The 18,653-nt window shown below is 38.8% G+C and overlaps 1 protein-coding gene across 7 annotated transcripts in view; it reads right to left on the reverse strand.

The window, feature by feature from the left end:
- Fars2 (phenylalanyl-tRNA synthetase 2, mitochondrial) overlaps positions 1-18,653 on the reverse strand; it is a 413,321-nt gene that overhangs the window by 315,277 nt on the left and 79,391 nt on the right. For all 7 annotated transcript variants that reach the window (XM_034510757.2, XM_034510759.2, XM_076939185.1 and 4 more), the window contains one exon: positions 15,256-15,888. In XM_034510757.2, coding sequence (XP_034366648.1) covers positions 15,256-15,867 — 612 coding nt within the window. In that variant the 5' untranslated portion in view covers positions 15,868-15,888. The remainder of the gene's footprint in view (positions 1-15,255; positions 15,889-18,653) is intronic.

Genomic DNA, 18,653 nt, shown 5'->3' on the forward strand with positions numbered 1-18,653 from the left:
GACAACCCACTATGAAGAAAAGAGTCCCAAAGGTAGGCAAGAGTTAGAGACTGGCCCTGTTATGACTGTCTCACATGCAGACCAAGCTACACAACTGTAACACTTATGCAAACAGCCTAGACCAGACCCATGCAGGCTCCCTGGTTGTCAGTTCAGTCTCTGGGCCCCTATGAGGCCAGGTGAGCTGATTCTGCAGGGGTTTCTTGTGGAAGTTCCCTAGGCAATTCCTCCAGTCACTCTGTGTCATTTGCATCAGTACTTTTTGCAGGCAATGCTCCCAAGAAAGCCTTTGCTAACAGGGATATTTTTATCAAATCCTTAATTGTATTCCTTCCCTGATGAATCTGTTTCATGTTTTGTGGTGTGGTTTTGTCCTTATGGTTAGGTCCTTCTACCCTTGCTCCTCTGGAAGGAGAAATAACTCTAAGAATGTCTGGCTGGAAAAGCAAACACATGAACCACCATGTATTTAAATGTGGTAGCTATCTTTTGCAGTTCAATTTGGCAGTCTGGAGTGAAGGACACCCAAAAACTGCAGGTACTACCTGCCTCTCTCATCAGGATTCTAGTCAGCAGAAGGGTCACAAAGAAGATAGTCTGGCACCCTCAAGAAACCTATTAATCTGGGTGGACACCAGGAATAAACAAAGGGATTTTTCAAAAAAGTAAGTTGCACAATGCAACAGTGAGTGTCATGAGTTTATATACAAAAGGCTGCATGAATCTCAAGCTAAGGGGCTACAAAGTCTATCTTGCTGCAATCAAAACTGCATTATCTGAAAAAGCCCTATGCCACAGAAAAAGACTGCTTAAATCAAATATGCTTCTAAATCCATCTGTATCTTCCAATAAAGGGGTATTACCCAAATCGCATGAGATATGGATTTCTGTGACCAGTAATTTCACTTTCAGAGAAAACTCTAAGTACACATCTGGGTAAACATATGAAAAATTAAAGACAAACTGGTTCTAGTAAGTGTGCCTTTGACAAGAGTCCTGCCTCAAAGATTTTTTTAAAAAAGAGATTAGAAAAATGTGGTCACTGTAATCTATCAAGGTGAAATTAAAATGCCCTCAATAAAACTCCTCCACATGAGGCTATTAAGGAAACCCAATAACCACACCGTAGAAAATAAATAACCATCATTCACTGAAAGACAGAAAAGTAATTTGGGGCTGAAAGCAGAAATAAAGAGAGTACCGTTGTCTCACAGAAAGTGCTGCAATGGGGACGCTCAGAGAGAGAAGCCCAATGGGAGGTTCTAATGAACCATCTGGAACCAAGGCAAAGAGTTATCAAAGGAGGCAAAGAGAAACAGTCTAATAATGGTTGACAGTGACTTCCTACAGGAAATCAGAGAACGGTTTATATGAAGCATATGTAGTCCACTAGGCTTCAAATGAACGGTACTCACTCCACTTGAAAACATGACAGCACAGTGGAACAGCCAAAAAAAGAACACTCTCTACACTGACCTATAGAAATGGTTAATGACCATAACCACTTTTTAAAAGGTGATAAGTGGTACATGAACTTAACACAGACATACTGATTGTCATTTCAATAAATGTGTTCTGATTAAAATTACATCGAAGCTTTCGTAAGATACCTTCACATATCCTTTCTATGAAAAGATTCTTAGTTTCAACATCAATATTCATGAGTTATGCACTTACGTTAAAATATTTATTGCTAATTCATGAATTGTATCTTCATCTATTAAGACCTAAATTTTTATACTTTACAGAAGAAAAAAATTCAAATACATTCTAAGGACTAACGTAAGCAAATCTTTATAAATAAATAAACAACACTTTGTCAGGTGCAGGCATGGATTTAAAATACTATTTCTTGTTGGGAGCCGACTTTTAGCAGAAAGCGGCTAGATTATCTTTGCAGCCATCTGGAACCATATACCCTGATAAGAGATTTGGTTTTCAATGGCCTACAACAGCTGAAGCACACTCCGATATCCCACATATTTTGTTTTGCTGTTTACTGCCCCCAGCTGCAAGGCGCACGTGGTAGCCACGCCTGCAAGGCATGCGGTTCACATGCTGTCCACGTGCTATCCAGGCCATATATGCCTGTAAGACGCACGTGGTATCCAAGCCTGCAAGGCACACAGTGCACATGCTATCCATGCTATAGACGCCTGTAAGGTTTATGTCATATCAACACCTGCAAGGCACATGGTATCCACGCGCCTTGCAAAAGCGTATAAATACCTCAGAATTCCCTTCAATAAACGAGACTTGGTATAAGAGAAGAGATTTGATAAAAGAGACTAGAGACTTGATCACACCCTGTCCTGTCTCCATTCTTCGCGTCGCCTGCCCCAAGAGCCCCACTCTCTCTCTTGACCAGAGCACTTAGCCCCAAAAGCCTTGAGGCAGAAAAGGTTCGCAACAATTTCTGACACTTCATAAAAGAAAGTAACCCAACCCTCAAGACAGTATCAAAGACAACTTTATAAAACTTGCTACACTGCTACTGTGGTTTCAGTATCCTGTAAGAGCAATAATACCTTGGACTAAGCAGAAAGATGAGAAATAAAAAGATGCACACATTATTGGATACAGTAATTTTAAATTGTTCACTTAATGTGAGTTTTTAAACTAATTGAGTCAGAGTAGAAAGTCTCATCAAAAGAGATAAAACTTAGAAGTAATGACTGCATGTGTGCATGTATAGACAGAAAGCTGCATACACCTGCCATGGATGCAAGACACACTTAGGAAGTGCAGACTGGGCAGCCTTAAATGATACACAAACTGTAGGGCATCAGTCTCTTCCACAGCTCATCACCACAGACCATCAGTGCAGGCAACTGGTAACCCTGGCTGGATAGAGCAGCTTCAAGTACACCTGGAAACAGGACAGTTTTAAGCACTGCTCAATGTATATTTTTTATAATTACATTTTCAATTAATATTTTAACCAAACTACATTGACATGGGATTTATAGACTCTCCAGTTGGTCTATCTAATATACGAAATTTGCCATTCTTTACAAAATAGTTTTAAATCTACAGAATAGTGGTTCTCACTTTTTTGTTGTTGTTGTTTTGGTTTGGTTTGGTTTTTTATCTCTGAATCCCCCTAATATCCTAGGAATCATAATCTTCTGTCCAATGTGTAAAGACTACAATGCTTATCTATGCCATTCACCCCTCCTCCTGATTGGTTGTTACTGCCCTGATGATTGTTTTGGGTTTAGTGTGTCCATAAAACTTCTTTCACACATTCATCACATAGTTATTTAATTTGAAAGATGTGTCTGTATACAATAAGGCAAAGAATACAAAGGTTTGTACCAGCATGAAGTGCTGGGCATACTATGAATAGCTATAAAGAGACAGCAGTTTAGTACAGCTCCAATTGTGAGATCACCGAGGACATATGTATGTAGTTTATTTTACAAATAAGGCCCATTTTATTTATGATTTCCCCTTGTTGTTAATTTAAGTCTTTAACTTTTAACAAAAAAAGGTCAAGCAAAACATAAAATTGCTACTTTCATAGAAAATGACCAAAGTGCTCTGAGGAGTGGTAGGAACTGTACTTGCTTACAGAAGGCTGAGAATCTTCTGAGTTCACTCAACATTGGCAATCACCAAGATTATTAAATATACTGATCTGCTTTTCTATTTACACATGTCCTAATCAAGCTGGCCCTTACTCACTGATCAATGATGTACGATGTTCTTCTATCAAGAGTTCTTGATCTTACTCACTGATCAATGATGTACGATGTTCTTCTATCAAGAGTTCTTGATGGTGTTCACCCTTAATTCTGATTTGTAAAGCATAGTAAACTTGAAAGAATGTAAATGTACCATGTTTAAAGAAGGAAAGCCCTGAGTGTGCTTACCACTCACACTTGCTTGTAGAAAGAACATTAGCCCTAGAAACTCTGGAAAACCCTTGCACCAAAATCTGATCACATTGGCTCATTCTTCAGATGGAAAATAATTTTTTTGTTGTTTACTACTGTCTCATTTCGCTTTGCAACTTCTCACCATATACATGACCCCTTATAGAATCCATTGGATAAGTATGCTCACTTTTCAACTTTACACAAATGTAACCATACTACTGAAGCTTCCAAAGCTTTATTTCACTTGCAGCTAAATACTGATTCTCCTATTCATTATGTGTATAGAGTTGTATTCATTACACTTCTAGAGTTGTGTTCACTTCTACAGGTCTATGATCCTGCACACAACCAAAAAATACAGCCCAATTTAGTTCATTGTTACCGTTCTTGGTTGAAAATGGGATTATTCTAGTTTTCAACTACTTCTAATACTTTTATAAAAAAAAATTAATTTAGTGTCTATTTCCTGGTTGAGGAGACTCACTCAAGAACATGAACAGGAGAGTAGGTGATCAGTGCAGGCTTTTACACTTTCACACTGACAGATGCATGGCCCACAGTTACTTGCACTCAGTGTCGTGCGCATTTCCAGAAAGGAAACATTTCCCAGTGCTGAAATATTTTAATATGAGCAACAAATTTTTAAATGAATGCAGGAATCTCACCCAAACAGGCCTTATCTTTGTCTCTCTTCAATCAAGTATGTCCTTAAGTGGCAAAATATGGAAGCTTTTATCACAAGTTTCAATCACACACAACATTTTATCACAAGTTGTAATCACCTTTACCACTTTTTCATCAAAGCACCTCACAATTTGGCCATTATATTCCACCAAGGGGGAAACGACTTCCTAGACTTTCTTCCACAGTGTTTAAAGACTTTCATTTCACATAGGATTAAGTCATCAGGAATGAATTATGAATCCACAGAAAGACTAAGAAATTTTCTCAAAGATAACTGTCTCAGAACAATTAAGAGAAAATTTATTATCTTCCCATTTTGCAATTGCATTCCTATTTGATAGGATTATATATGCAAGTACAAGTATTTCAAAATTCTGCATTTTACTAACTTTCTGCCACTGCTAAATCATCTTTACAACCATAACTCTGAAACTTGAATTTCATAACCAGTCATTCTGGTTTTCCAATACCAGAAAACACTATCAGATTTAAATCATCATTATGCTGACACTGTTTTCTTACTTCTAAAAATACATATATATGGCATATCCATCTTTTCTCCCTTTATCATATAATTAATGACCTTGGATCACTTTATCCATAACTATCTTGAGTATCCAGAATTTATATGCAGGACTTCAAGGTTCTAATTGTATCTGTGCATGGAATCTTTATGGGGTTACCTCTACCATTTTGTTATTGCTTATGAGAAGAAATGTAATGTTTCTACATTTTCTTTGTACTCAATACCCTTGCTGAATTATCTTTCCACTCCAAATAAATCTGGATATCCTATTAAATTTTTGATGTGTATAATTTTATCATATGCAAAGAAAATAGCTTTAGTTTGTTTCCCAGTGTTTCTATCTTGTTTTCTCTACGATATCTCTCTCTTTCTCTCTCTCTCTCTCTCTCTCTCTCTCTCTCTCTCTCTCTCTCTCTCTCTTTCTCTCTGTCTCTCTCTTCTTTGAATATATGTATGGGTGGATCTGTGTACGGGTATGTGCATTCAAGTACAAATGCCCAAGGAGGCTAGAAGCATTGGGTCCCAGGAGGTGGAGTTACAGGGGTTGTAAGCTGCCTCACATGGCAGACAGGAACGGAACACAGGTCCTCTGTAAGAACAGTTCCCACTCTAACCACTGAAGCACGCTCCAGCCTTCAGGTTCTCTTTCTTTCTAAGTTCTTGGTGGTACTGAGGAATCAACCAGGGCTTGAGGTCCCTGTTTTACTGTATGAGGGAAAATTCCTACTTCACTAATGAGCAGAATCAGGGAAGCAGGTGACTCTGAATGGTGGACAATTTTGATAGAAACATGGATAATGATTCATCATTAGTCATGAGGAATGCTGTGAGTGCCTGACAGATATCGTTTGCAAGGTTCAGGAAGTTCCTTTCTATTCTTAGTTTGCTTAACTTTTTAGCATGTGTCATTAATGTCATTAAATGTATTTTTAATGCTATCAGATAATTAAATGTCAAATTATTTTCTACAACTATTAAGATAGTCACATGCTTTGTTCTCTTTTATGACTTAATACAATAGAACAAAATGTATGTAAACAGAAATGGAATAGGACACAATATTGAAATAAAATTGTAACTGCTTCATTTAATAAATATTTGCCTGCTCATTAAAACAGAAGGACTGTTACCCAAGAAGGTGAAATGTCCAAAGTTTCCTTTTCATTTAGCATGAATATAAACAGGTATAACTTCATAAAATTAGTCTGATGAATGTCAAGGTTTCTCTTCTATGAAACAAACTACATAAGTCTTTTAAAGTTAGGTAAGAACTTATGTGCCAAGTCACAGGGAAAATGGGAAAGCTATTAATTCCAGATTTGATGTCTTTCAGATTTCTATTGTGTGTCATTATATTCTTTTCTTTAGTGTATCCTGCCTTTTAAAAAAAATTGGTATCCTTCTGGTCTGGGCCTGGGCATAGAGGGGATCCCGGGCAGCAGCTCTGCCCCCAATCTCACAAAACCCAAAGGAAGCAGGGCTCCTAGAAGCTCTAACCCAGGCAGTATCTTAGGTAAGAGGAAAGCAACACCCACCCCAAACAAGGAGTAACTGGGACCCACTGGGACCCAAAAATTTACTCCTGGTCCTGAGCACTGGTTCCTTCCTGTATGCACCTGAGCACTAAGCAGATTTTGGGCCCCAACTCTAACCCCAGTAATAACACCCACCCCACACAATTCTGATACAACCAAGATAATAGGAAGGACAGGTTCCAGTGAGGGACAGGGCAGGTAGCACTAAGGAGATCCAGATGGCAAAAGGCAAGCTCAAGAACATAAGCATCAGCAACCCAGGGTACTTGGCATCATTAGAACCTTGTTCTCCCAGACAAGAAAGTCCTGAATTCCTCATATCACTAGGAAAGCAAGATTCAGATTTAAAATCACTTCTAATGATGATGACAGAGGACTTTAAGAAGGACATAAATAACACTCTCAAAGAGTTTGAAGAGAACACAGGTAAACAGGTAGAAGCTCTTAAAGAGGAAACACACAAATCCCTTAAAGAATTACAAGAGAACACAACCAAACAGGTGAAGGAATTGAACAAAACCATCCAGAAGATAAAAATGGAAGTAGAAACAATCAAGAAATCACAAAGGGAGACTACGCTGGAGATAGAAAACCTAGGAAAGAAATCAGGAGTCATAGACGCAAACATCACCAACAGAAGAATACAAGAGATAGGAGAGAGAATCTCAGGTGCAGAAGATACAATAGAAAATATTGACACAACTCTCAAAGAAAATGCAAAATGCAAAAAGTTCTTAACACAAAACATCCAGGAAATCCAGGATACAATGAGAAGACCAACCTAAGGATAATAGGTATAGATGAGAGTGAAGATTCCCAACTTAAAGGGCCAATAAATATCTTCAACAAAATTATAGAGGAAAACTTCCCTTATCTAAAGAACGAGATGCCCATAAACATACAAGAAGCCTATAGAACGCCAAATAGACTAGACCAGAAAAGAAATACCTCCCGTCACATAATAATCAAAACACCAAATGCACAAAACAAAGAAAGAATATTAAATGCAGTAAGGGAAAAAGGCCAAGTAACATATAAAGGCAGACCTATCAGAATTACACCAGACTTATCACCAGATACTATAAAAACGAGAAGATGCTGAACAGATGTCATACAGATCCTAAGAGAACACAAATGCCAGCCCAGGCTACTATACCCAGAAAAACTCTCAATTACCATAGATGAAGAAACCAAGATATTCCACGACAAAAAAATTTACACAATATCTTTCCACAAACCCAGCACTATAAAGGATAATAGCGGGAAAGCTCCAATATAAGGAGGGAAATTATATCCTAGAAAGAGCAAGAAAGTGACCCTCTTCCGACAAATCTAAAAGATAGCCACACAAAAATAATTCCACCTCTAATAACAAAAATAACAGAAAGCAACAATCACTGTTCCTTAATATCTCTTAACATAAATAGACTCGATTCCCCAATAAAAAGACATAGGCTAACGGATTGGATATGTAAACAGGACCCAGCATTTTGCTGCATACAGGAAACCCACCTCAGTGACAAAGACAGACTCTACCTTAGAGTAAAAGGTTGGAAAACAATTTTTCAAGCAAATGGTCCTAAGAAACAAGCTGGAGAAGCCACTCTAAAATCTCTAGCCTGAGAACAAAAAGGGGGAGACTCATGGCTCCACCTGTATAGGTAGTTGATGGTGGTCTTGACTGGCATAAGTGGAAGTGGATGGCCTTGGTGCCTGAAACTTTGGATTCCCTAGTGTTGGGAAATTCAAGAGCAGGGAGGCAGGAATGGGAGGATGGTAGGAGCACATCCTCATAGTAATAGGAGGAGGGGGGATGGAGTAAGGGGTTTTTTTTTGGGGGGGGGGAATGGGAGAGGAGATAACATTGAAAGGTAAATAAATAAAATATCCAGTTTTTTTAAAAAAGCAGATAATGGGTCTGGCAATTGTAGTTGAGCAGTCAAGAATTTTTGTCAACAATTTATTAGGGGGATTTCGAATAATCCTCAAAGACAAGGAAAGGTATTGTGAAAGAGGCCCATGGAACTTTAAAAAGATTGGTAAGACACACTGTTGCTGAGACAAAGAATGATGCCAACCTGTGAGCTTGCTGAGTGCCCTGACAAGGGTGACTGGGGAGCTGTATTGGACATATATTCCTGATCCACCTTTGCTTGACTATAACCCAGATGGCACAAGCTGCCTTGCCTCAAGTTTTTAGACCTTGTGCGATAGAGAATCAAAAAATGAAATTATAATGTCTCTTGTATTCTTCTTAAAGGTGACCAGCTATTAGGACTCAATCATGTACTGGTCTAGAAATCAATTCAATATGGGAAATAACAGTCGACTTTTGGAAGACTGGATCTGGACTTTGTCAGAGACATATTTGGAAGCTAGCTGTAGCTCACTATGATGTTAGGATAGCAAGAGATAATGTTGGGACAGGATCTGGATTTCAAACAAGGGTTGGTGCATGTTTTAAGGCTCTTCTAATTGTTAAGCTAAAATTGGTTTTATCTCTTCTATAGCATTTATTGTAAGATGCATTGACTATATAATTTCCAATTATGTTAGTGTGTTGAAACCTGGCATGTCTGTTATGGGGGTCTATCAACCAGCTTTTGTCTCACTGCCCTGAGTATTAGAAAACCTTGATTCTCTGAAAAAAGCTTTAAAGTACTGGAAAAAGTGAGTTACGCTTGAAGCAGAAGCAAGAGGGTAGCAGACTTGATTACTGCTGGTATAACAGCTTTAATTCCATTAATTACTAGAATCATTGCTTCTGCAATAGCATTGACACAAGGAGTTAAGACAACTATTTTTGTTAACTAACCATCTAGCAAAAAATGTTACTAATGTATTGAGTATAAAAAAGGATTTATATAGGTATCTGGAACAACAACTGATGCTCTATAACCCATTCAAATTATCTGAAGGAGGTTCAGGGTTCAAGAGTTAGGAGCCATCCTAGGTGTCATGACAAATATTATTGGAGTAGTGTTATTTTTGAAATTCATAATGATTGTCATTATAATTAGATAAAAGTTTAAAGACACCTGTAGGATATTTGGCATATAGAATAGGGGGTTCTAGGGAGGGAAAATGGGGAAAGGGGATGACATCTGTACTATAAATAAATAAAATATCCAATTAAAAAAGAGAGAAAAAGAGGAAAATAAAGAAAAGAGAGGAAAAAAAAAGAAAAAAAGAGAGGGGGAAAAAAAGGAATTGATAGTCACCTTCCCACGAAAGCAGAAGCCACATTACATTATACGCTGAGCCAATCTCCTTGACTGCCTGATCTCAATGTTTTACTTTGTTTTGGTTTTGTAGTAGACGAATTTCAAAAACATGTAAACCCAAAAAAGATGACTCTACATGTACACAATACCCAATTATAATTCAAAACCTACCCTCGTACACCCACCTTAAAATGCCAAAGCCACTATTATTATGAACCAAATCCCAAGCCCTGTATTTATCCTACTGGTACTACAATATGTATTTCTAAAATAAAGACTTTATAAAAAAAAGTTTCTATTCCTATCACATTTTACAAATAAAGAAAAGAAACATATTATCTTCAGGTGTTTAGTTAGTATTCCAATTTCCAACCACCTTAAACATTTTTTTCTTTTTTCCCTAAAAATGTTTTTTCTTGGTAAGATCTGCTCATTAAGGTCAGACGAGCCACTTCTACCCCAATCCTTAAGTTCCATTCCTAAAAGTTTGCTTTGCTTGCAATTTGATTGAACTAATTCATTCTATTGAGTGGTACTTCCTAACAACACACACACACACAAAAGGATAACCTCAGATTTCTAATAGCTTATAAATGAACCTATGGGTCTACTACACAGAGAACCACAAACACAGAAGCCATAGGAAGTATTTAAGAACATGTGAACCCCTCTACACTCTGTCTACTTACAGAATTCTGGAAGTCCTGAAGTGCTAGAGAATGAGGAGTACAGTAGTGCTGGGGAAAGGAGGAGATCTTCCTAAAGAGCTGCTCAGAGAGCAAACTTTCTGTACTAAATCTGACATGGCATACTACTAAGACAGTAAGATTGTTAAGATTGAGTGTCAGTAATTACCATCATCAGAAGGAGGGATTCAAGGGCTTGGGAGGTAGCCGAGACTAGAAAGTGCTTGTCATGCAAGTCTAAGGAACTGAGTTCAATCTAGGCCGAGAGCTCACCAATTAAGCTAGGCTGGATAAACACTGAGCCCCAGGGATCCTCCCTACTGTTCTTCACCAGCAGTGAGATCTCAAGTGCACAACCATATCTAGGGTTTGTGGAAAGCTAGTGTGGCTAGTGGGGACTGAACTTCCAGCTGTCACGAGTAGGTTCCTATACAGGGACACTCTGAGGAGAGCCCTGCCACCTAGTTATGGCTAGATTTTGTACGCGTTTACTTTTGTGGTTTTATTTATTTATTTATTTATTTATAACTTTTTATTGATTCTTCGTGAATCTGACATCATGCACCCCAATTACATTCATCTTGTCCCTTCATACCCACCCTCTGCCCTTGCAAGCTCCCCTCCAAAAGAAAATTTGATAGAAAAAAAAGTTATGGAAGAAGCTGTAGTATGTCACTGTGTATCAGACAGAATACCCTTTTGTCCACATAGCTCTATTTGTAAATGTTCACTGCAATAAGTAGTTGGTTTGTTTCTTGGATTCTGGCTTCTGCTATACTATCAATGCTGGAACCTCACTGGGACTCCTCTCAGAAAGCCTGTTGTTGTTCTGTGTCATTGAGATTCTACAGTTTTCGACCTGCATGACTGGCTCCAGCAGTTCATAGATGAGATAGATGTTGCAGTGGACTAGCTCAAATCACTGGATCTAGGCTTGGGTGGTATGTGAATTGTTCAGCCTAGCAGCTCTCCTGTGTACACACCACCAGGGTTAGTTCTCCAGCACTCCCCAGGCTAGCTCCTCTAAAGCTGCTGCCAGCAAGGGGAGGGGCCAGCTCTCCCACTCTCTTGCCTTTGGGGTCAGTTCACCTGCACCTTCCCCATCAGAGCTCTACTCTGTTGCTCAGGTGAAGTGCAAGGCCCACTTTCAACTGAGTACTAGAACTGGCAAAGGAGTAGGGCCAGCTCTCCAGCTCTCAGGAGCTCCTAAGCCAGCCTTCCTGCCTGCTGCAGGTGGCAAGGGGAGAGATGGGAAGAGCATCTGTCCCTTGCTCATGCCACCCCGTGGCAGTAGAGTGGTAGGACCAGCTCATCTGTGTCCCTGCTACCAATGCAAGGTCTATTTGCTGCCCGGGAAGGTGCAAGGCTGCTCTCACAAATGCTGGAGCTGCTGTTTTGCTGTTCCAATGGTTCAGTTCTTCTGCAAAGACTTGGGATATTCAGAACTGTAGATCAATCTACCTTCCATTATTTTGTCTAAAACACTTTGGCATAATTCTAGTATTTTAAAATAAATACTAAATGCATTAATTTGTATACATCTTGTAAATACAAACAACAAAGAAAATGCTTAAATATAAATTAAGCTCGTTGATCAATTTTCTGACTTCTATACCTTTATTCATTTTGTCTAAATAATCCATGTCTCTGACATTATCATTTAACATCTTTGACCATAATCACAAATTTGTCAAACTCAACTGTTAAGTCATCAACGTTGCATTATATATCAAGATTATATAACGCAGTGGGCAGATGAGAGTCCATATTTCAGAAGGCTTCTTAGATTGTCTATTTGGGGCTTTAGCCACATTTATCTTTTTTTTTTCTTTAAATTCTGCTTCTAATGTTAATACTGATGAATCGGACACCTTGCTGAAGCACTTACTGGACAAATCTTCTTGTCCTTCATGCCACCCTCTGCCATGCTGTGATTTCAGAGTCTCTGACTATTTCACGTGATCATGCATTTCTGTACCTGTATGCTTAGCCAACACTAGTGTGTGAATAGTCATACTTAAGAACAGATATTAATCTCATAATCTGGGCTTTCTTTCTTTTCATTCTGATGTCTATTGAACTTTGATCTTTTTATACATTACTCCTTTTTCCATATTATTCTTTTCTTCCTCCATCCATTCTGAAGCCATAGATTAAATCCCCAAGTTTGCTTCAACAAAGAGTAACCTACTCAGTGCTTCTTTCTAGCCTTTCTCTGAATCAGAGCTTCAGCGAACTACCTGCTAATTACGCCCCAAAAATTGTTGCAGATGCTGCTTTATTTACCCTTTTTCAAATAACAAAGGGTGTTTTATTCAATTACTGCTCAATTAAGACACTGTTGTTCATGCATTCATTTCCACTATTACCAATATTTCTCTCTCTGCATTTTCTTCTTGAGACAGGGCCTCACTATGTAGCCTAGGCTAGCCTCCAACCTGAACTCTTTGTTCCTTGGTCTCCAGGTTTTGCTGGCACATGCACCATACTCAGCATCAGTGTTTCTTTTACTCTATGATTTTAATAAATTGTCTTGCACATGTAATAATGAATACAAAGATTATGAAATAGCAAAAAATAAAACAATATATTGTTTTAAGTACATATGTACACACATCTAAAAGAAAAATGTTAAAGTCTTATTTGTGGTGAAATAAACAAAAGGAATACACTTGATTTGTGTTACGAGTAGAGAAGATTTAGAATCAACACTTGATTAGAAGACAGGAATTCAGAAACGACCTTTCTGCAGTGCTCACGATTACTATGCTAAGCTTACCTTGAATCATAAACAGGAGTCACCGACAAGAACAGAAATCAGCAGAACACAGTAGGTGAGGTACTGGAGTTAGGAGACCTGTTTCCAGCTGAGTTCTACCCTGACTGGCTGTTCAATCCTGAGACAGTAGCTAGGCCTTTCCAGATCTCAAAACCTCTGTGCTGAAGTGAGATAACTTATTCTACAAGTTTTTATTAAGAAGAATAAATGAAGCATTGAAATAGAAGCACCTTGCAACATGAAAAATAGGTACTTACATATGTCTGTAGGTGCATAATTTATTAAACAATGAATCAGAAATCAGTCATGGTCTCAGACTGGATGAGATACACATGGTGCGTGGAAAGCTGAAGTGCACTACAACAAATATAAACCAAGGCAGGATTCCTCCATGTGTACTTTTTATTGCTAATTTCCTATTGTAGCCTCAATTTTTCCCATCGAAATGTCACTGTGAGTCTCTCAGCCATCACTGCCTCCCCTCTACCATGACACGCAGGCTCGCACATTAGTGTGTTCTTCATTGCTGTAATCCCTGGGCAATGCTATGCCCTGGACATACAACACGCTGTCACCACTGTTCCTGTCTCTGGCTGGTCTCTTTCAGTTCCTATCAGTCCCCCATTTCTCTATCCTTGCTAACATCTACCTTGGAACATAATGAGCAGCCCAAGTGCTAGGAATGTTCCACTGTACTCCCCAGATGCAGCTCTGAACCAGTTTTGAGAAAGGCTGACCCATGTAACAATGTCAAAGATGTATTCTCAAGCAGATAGAAGGAAAAGGAAAGGGTAGTGCCCTTCAGTTGTTTCCTGCTAAATAACTTATCTACTAGAATAAAAAATATTTATCTTAGTCTAAGCACCCTATGCTGTTATTTTCACATTAAGGGCCCATTATGCTGTGTTTGCAATTTGGTGTTTTGTAACCATAGTAACTCTCCTTTCCAGTGAACAATGTTTGGAAGGAGTTGCTACAGACATACAAGAGATACCTAAACTTACTAAAATTCTGTCTGTTTTTTACAATAAAAGATGGAAACAGTCTCTAACATATCAGAAAGAAAGAAAGAAAGAAAAGTATTGCTACCATTTTAATTATTTTTTCTTTCTTTTTTTATTTTAATACTGGGTATCACTACATAGCCCAGGATAGCCCTGAACTTGCAGCCTTATTTCTGCCTCTGCCTCTCAAGTGCTGAGGTACAAGGCTGAGCTACCATGCTCAGTATAGTTATTTTTTAGTAAGTGGATTCAAGCTTGGGGGAGCTTTCATACTCTGCAGAGAAAAGTAAATATGTATCTAGTATACTAGGATAGCATCAAACAGATGTATGAAGTTGAAAACTTCTGAAGGATGGCCTAAACATCAGACTTCCACTCAAAAGGGCAATATGCATCCAAACCCAATTAACGATAACAAGTAAGACACCTCCCACCTCAATGCCAGGCAAGGGGGAAAGAGCTTAGAACAAGAGCTCAGCTGATGGTCCAACCCAGTGAACTGCTAGTCACCCTCAGCCCAGGAGCTCATCACTTTCCAGCTGCAGGAGGTCAGCACTACGTTCCACAACACAAACGAGATATCCAGAGCACAGGTTTCAGAATTCTGCCTTCACTTAGCCTGGATTAAGCCTGAATTCAAACCATTATCCATCTATAAGCAATAAGCCAGTGTAAAGCAGGTCAGTAATGTGAAAAGGAGACAAGAAAAGACACATAAAAAAGAAAACCTTGTTTTAAAGTCTACAATTTGCAGTAGTGTGAACCACAAATAACTCACATACATTGTGGCCTGGGAGGCCAATGTACACACAGACATCACGACCAGTCTCTAAAGGAAATGAAGACCGAGGACAACGCTCCTTGTTGTGCTGAGCATCAATCTTTAGTTACACAACACAAATGTCCTTCAACAACAAGACACATCTAAAAACTCACCTCATGCTTGGAGAAGAGCCGGACACCCTCCAGCTGGTGGAAAACTGGGTAGTGCTGGGAATCAATCTGGTCACGCCGATACACATCACCTACTACGAGGAAGGCATTAAGTCCCGCATGCAGCAAGTCCCACTGATGTGCTGATGTGTGTGCTCTCAGCATGTGTACCCGATTCAAGTAATAGTTGTCCCCCTTCTTCCTGCTGGGGTGGTCAGCTGGGATTAGCAGGCTATCAAAGTTCTGCCAGGTGGTGACCACTGGAGGAAGCTGGTCATAGACAGAGAACAGAGGTGTCCTGGAGCGCCCCATATACTGCTGGTAGAAGTGCTCCTTCACCCGCTCCTTGATCAGCCACAGAGGATGGAACTTCTGGTTGTGCAGGTTCCTGCCCACCTTTGAAAGGACCTTCTGGGTAAGGTTAGTGTGGTCATCCTGAGGGTAGGATTTACCAAGCAGCTCCAGCACACTGCCGGGAGCACCTTGGACAGCAAACTGTGATGCAGCTGGCCTTGAGCCCCAGGCCCGATGTTGACTGCATCTGCAGACATGACTGACTCTTCTCACCAGGTAGATATGCTCACGGGCAACTCTGATGAGGGCCGAACAGACCATTCTAGAAGCTTCTCACAGATTCTGAAAAGAGCACACAAGAAAAGCAGCAGTCAAGTTTCATTCTGTAGACAACAAGTGTGTCCTTGTGTTTACTCAACAGGCTCATGAGTTTCCTAGACATATACATTTCTCTGCCATCAACCCCACAGCACAGAAATAACACTTGAGAAAATCTATTGTCAAGCCTGCTGTAATATGAAAATCTATTGTCAAGCCTGCTGTAAATGTTCTCTCCAGAATTCATGTTGAAATTTTCACTGTCATCTAACAGTACTACAAAGTGCAAAGCAATAGGGGCTCTGCATCTAGAATAGAAGACTGAGTTAACTGGAGTGGGAGTGGGCTCGTTGTACAAGGAGCAAACCCTGTTCTCTCACTTTGTCACCTGATGATCCACAAGATGGTCTGGCCTTGCATTACTGCCTTAATATTTGACCTCCAAAGCTGTGAGAAACAAGCTTCTCTTTATTGTAAATTACTCAATGTGTTGAATTAGGTTAAAGCAACAACAACAAAAACCCCAACTCAATGTTGGTGTACACCTTTAAACCCTGCACTCAGGAGCAAAAGCAAGTGAATTTCTGTGAGTTTGAAGCCAGCATGGTGTAGCATAGCAAGCTCCAGGTGGGTCAAGGCTATATAGTAAGACCCTGTCTCAAATTTTAATTAACTAGTTAATTACTTAAAGAATTAAATAATCTTAATTAATTAAAACAAAACATGACTAAGACAAAGCCTTAGTGTTTATTGCTACAAATCAGAATAGTGAAGGTGTTTATTTCCGATCTCTAGGTATTCTTCTCCTGTAATTTAAATTCTTTCCTCTACAGAAAAAAAAAAAAAAAAAAAAAAAAAAAAAAAAAGCCTTCATCATGCTGCTCTGTCAAACTCCTCCTGAAGGAGAACACAATGAATGTGCCAACTTCCTTTATTTTCTCTGCATCCTAACATCTAGAGAATCTCTGAAGGATCACCTAAAAGTTATTCAAATCCAGCTAAGCAGACCTGCAAATAAATAAATAAATAAATAAATAAATAAATAAATAAATAAATATAGCTTCAAAACCTTATAATAGGATCTTAGGAGATGGCTCAGGTAATAATGTGCCCGCCAGGCAGACATGAGATCCCAAATCTGGATCCCCAATGCCCACAGAGCAATGGTAGGGACACCCACAAGCATCTGTAAGCCAGTGTTGAGTCACAGACTCATGGGTGAGCCAGCATTGCTGAATTGATGAGTTACAAGTTCACTGAAAGACCCTGTCTTAAACAATAACATGGAGAGTGTGAAAGGCCTTGTATCAAAAACAAGGAGAAAGTGTATCTAGTGTGGAGCCCTGACTTCCACATACATCCACACATATGTAAATATGTACCCAAATGTATATATGCACACAAAAACATATACAAATACACACAGATCTTCTGAATAAAATTACTACTTTATATGGTGATTTCATTTAGTGATTTTAAAAAATGAAAAGAAACTTAATAAAACTTTATACTAAATAACAAACTACACCAAGGGAGGGTAGAAATTGTATTTGTGAATGTAAGTCTTCTCTGCTCTCATTGGTCATGACATTTAATATAAATCCCTTTGCATCACTCTATCAGTAACTGTTTTCATCATAAAAGAGAAATTCTCCACAGCAACACATGTACACAATAAGTACAACACAGGACAGAATTAACTGGAAAAAGAACACAAGGCTGACAGAAGACAGAGGACTAACCTGGGGGTACAAAGCACAAAAAGGAGAAAGAAAAAAATGCATATAACTTAGTAAGACAGTAGAATTTAAGAGCCACCTCAGCACTCATGTGGGATAGGTCATTAACTTCTCAGGTAAACTAATAAATATCCAGAAATAGATGCCCAAACTCTGTGACTGTTAGCAGAAAGACTGTGAGCTACTAACATTGTTTATTCCTTATGTCAATAAAAGCAGTTTTCAACCTCCTCAGGAACCATAGTAACAAAGACCAAAGTTGAAAATTCAGAAATAATTTAAGTTCTTAAACTTAAGATACTAGAATTTTTTGAAGATAGAACTTTCATTTTGAGATAGTTTCAAACATACAGCTTGGTTGCTTTCTTCAGGACTCATAAATCCCACCGTGAGTCTATAACTCCATGGTTCACCTCTGGCTTGTTTGTATACATAAAGCTTCCTAAAACACAGCAAAGGGCATTCTTCAAAGTGACTTCTCCAATAAACACACCCCCAAGAAATGAATAACCTGCGGCATAACCTGATCCTTATGAAAACTGCTTGCACTTCATTTAATTCACTGACAAGTTTTTGTTGTTGTCCTGGGTTTTGTTTGTTTTGTTTGCACTGTCAGTATAATCTCCTTATTTCAAAATATATGTAGACTATACAGACAGAGAAAGCAACAAGCATATAAACATATATATTAAGTATTGACTTTAATCCAAAGGACAAAGGATGCCATCTGAAAGAAGGGCAAAACAATTGGGCAGCTGGCAACTGCAGAAATATTCCTGTGGTTTAATCCTTAAACACTTCTCTTAGGCTCCTTATCATAAAACAAAAAGATGAAAAAATATACGTCTCATAGAGAAAGAATTACTCCAGACCCTGTTCATAAGATACTTAATTCACTGCCCAATGTGTAGAGCTGAGCTGAAGCAAACTGACCCAGAGACTCCAAGAAATCAGTAACATAGAAAGTAGTCATGCTATTCACTGAGACTGAGAACTCAGAATAACTAGAAATTTTGTTTGTTCAGATGATTTCCTATACGCTGGTAAGAT

This window comes from Arvicanthis niloticus, chromosome 8 (assembly GCF_011762505.2).
Source record: "Arvicanthis niloticus isolate mArvNil1 chromosome 8, mArvNil1.pat.X, whole genome shotgun sequence".
NCBI lineage: Eukaryota > Metazoa > Chordata > Mammalia > Rodentia > Muridae > Arvicanthis > Arvicanthis niloticus.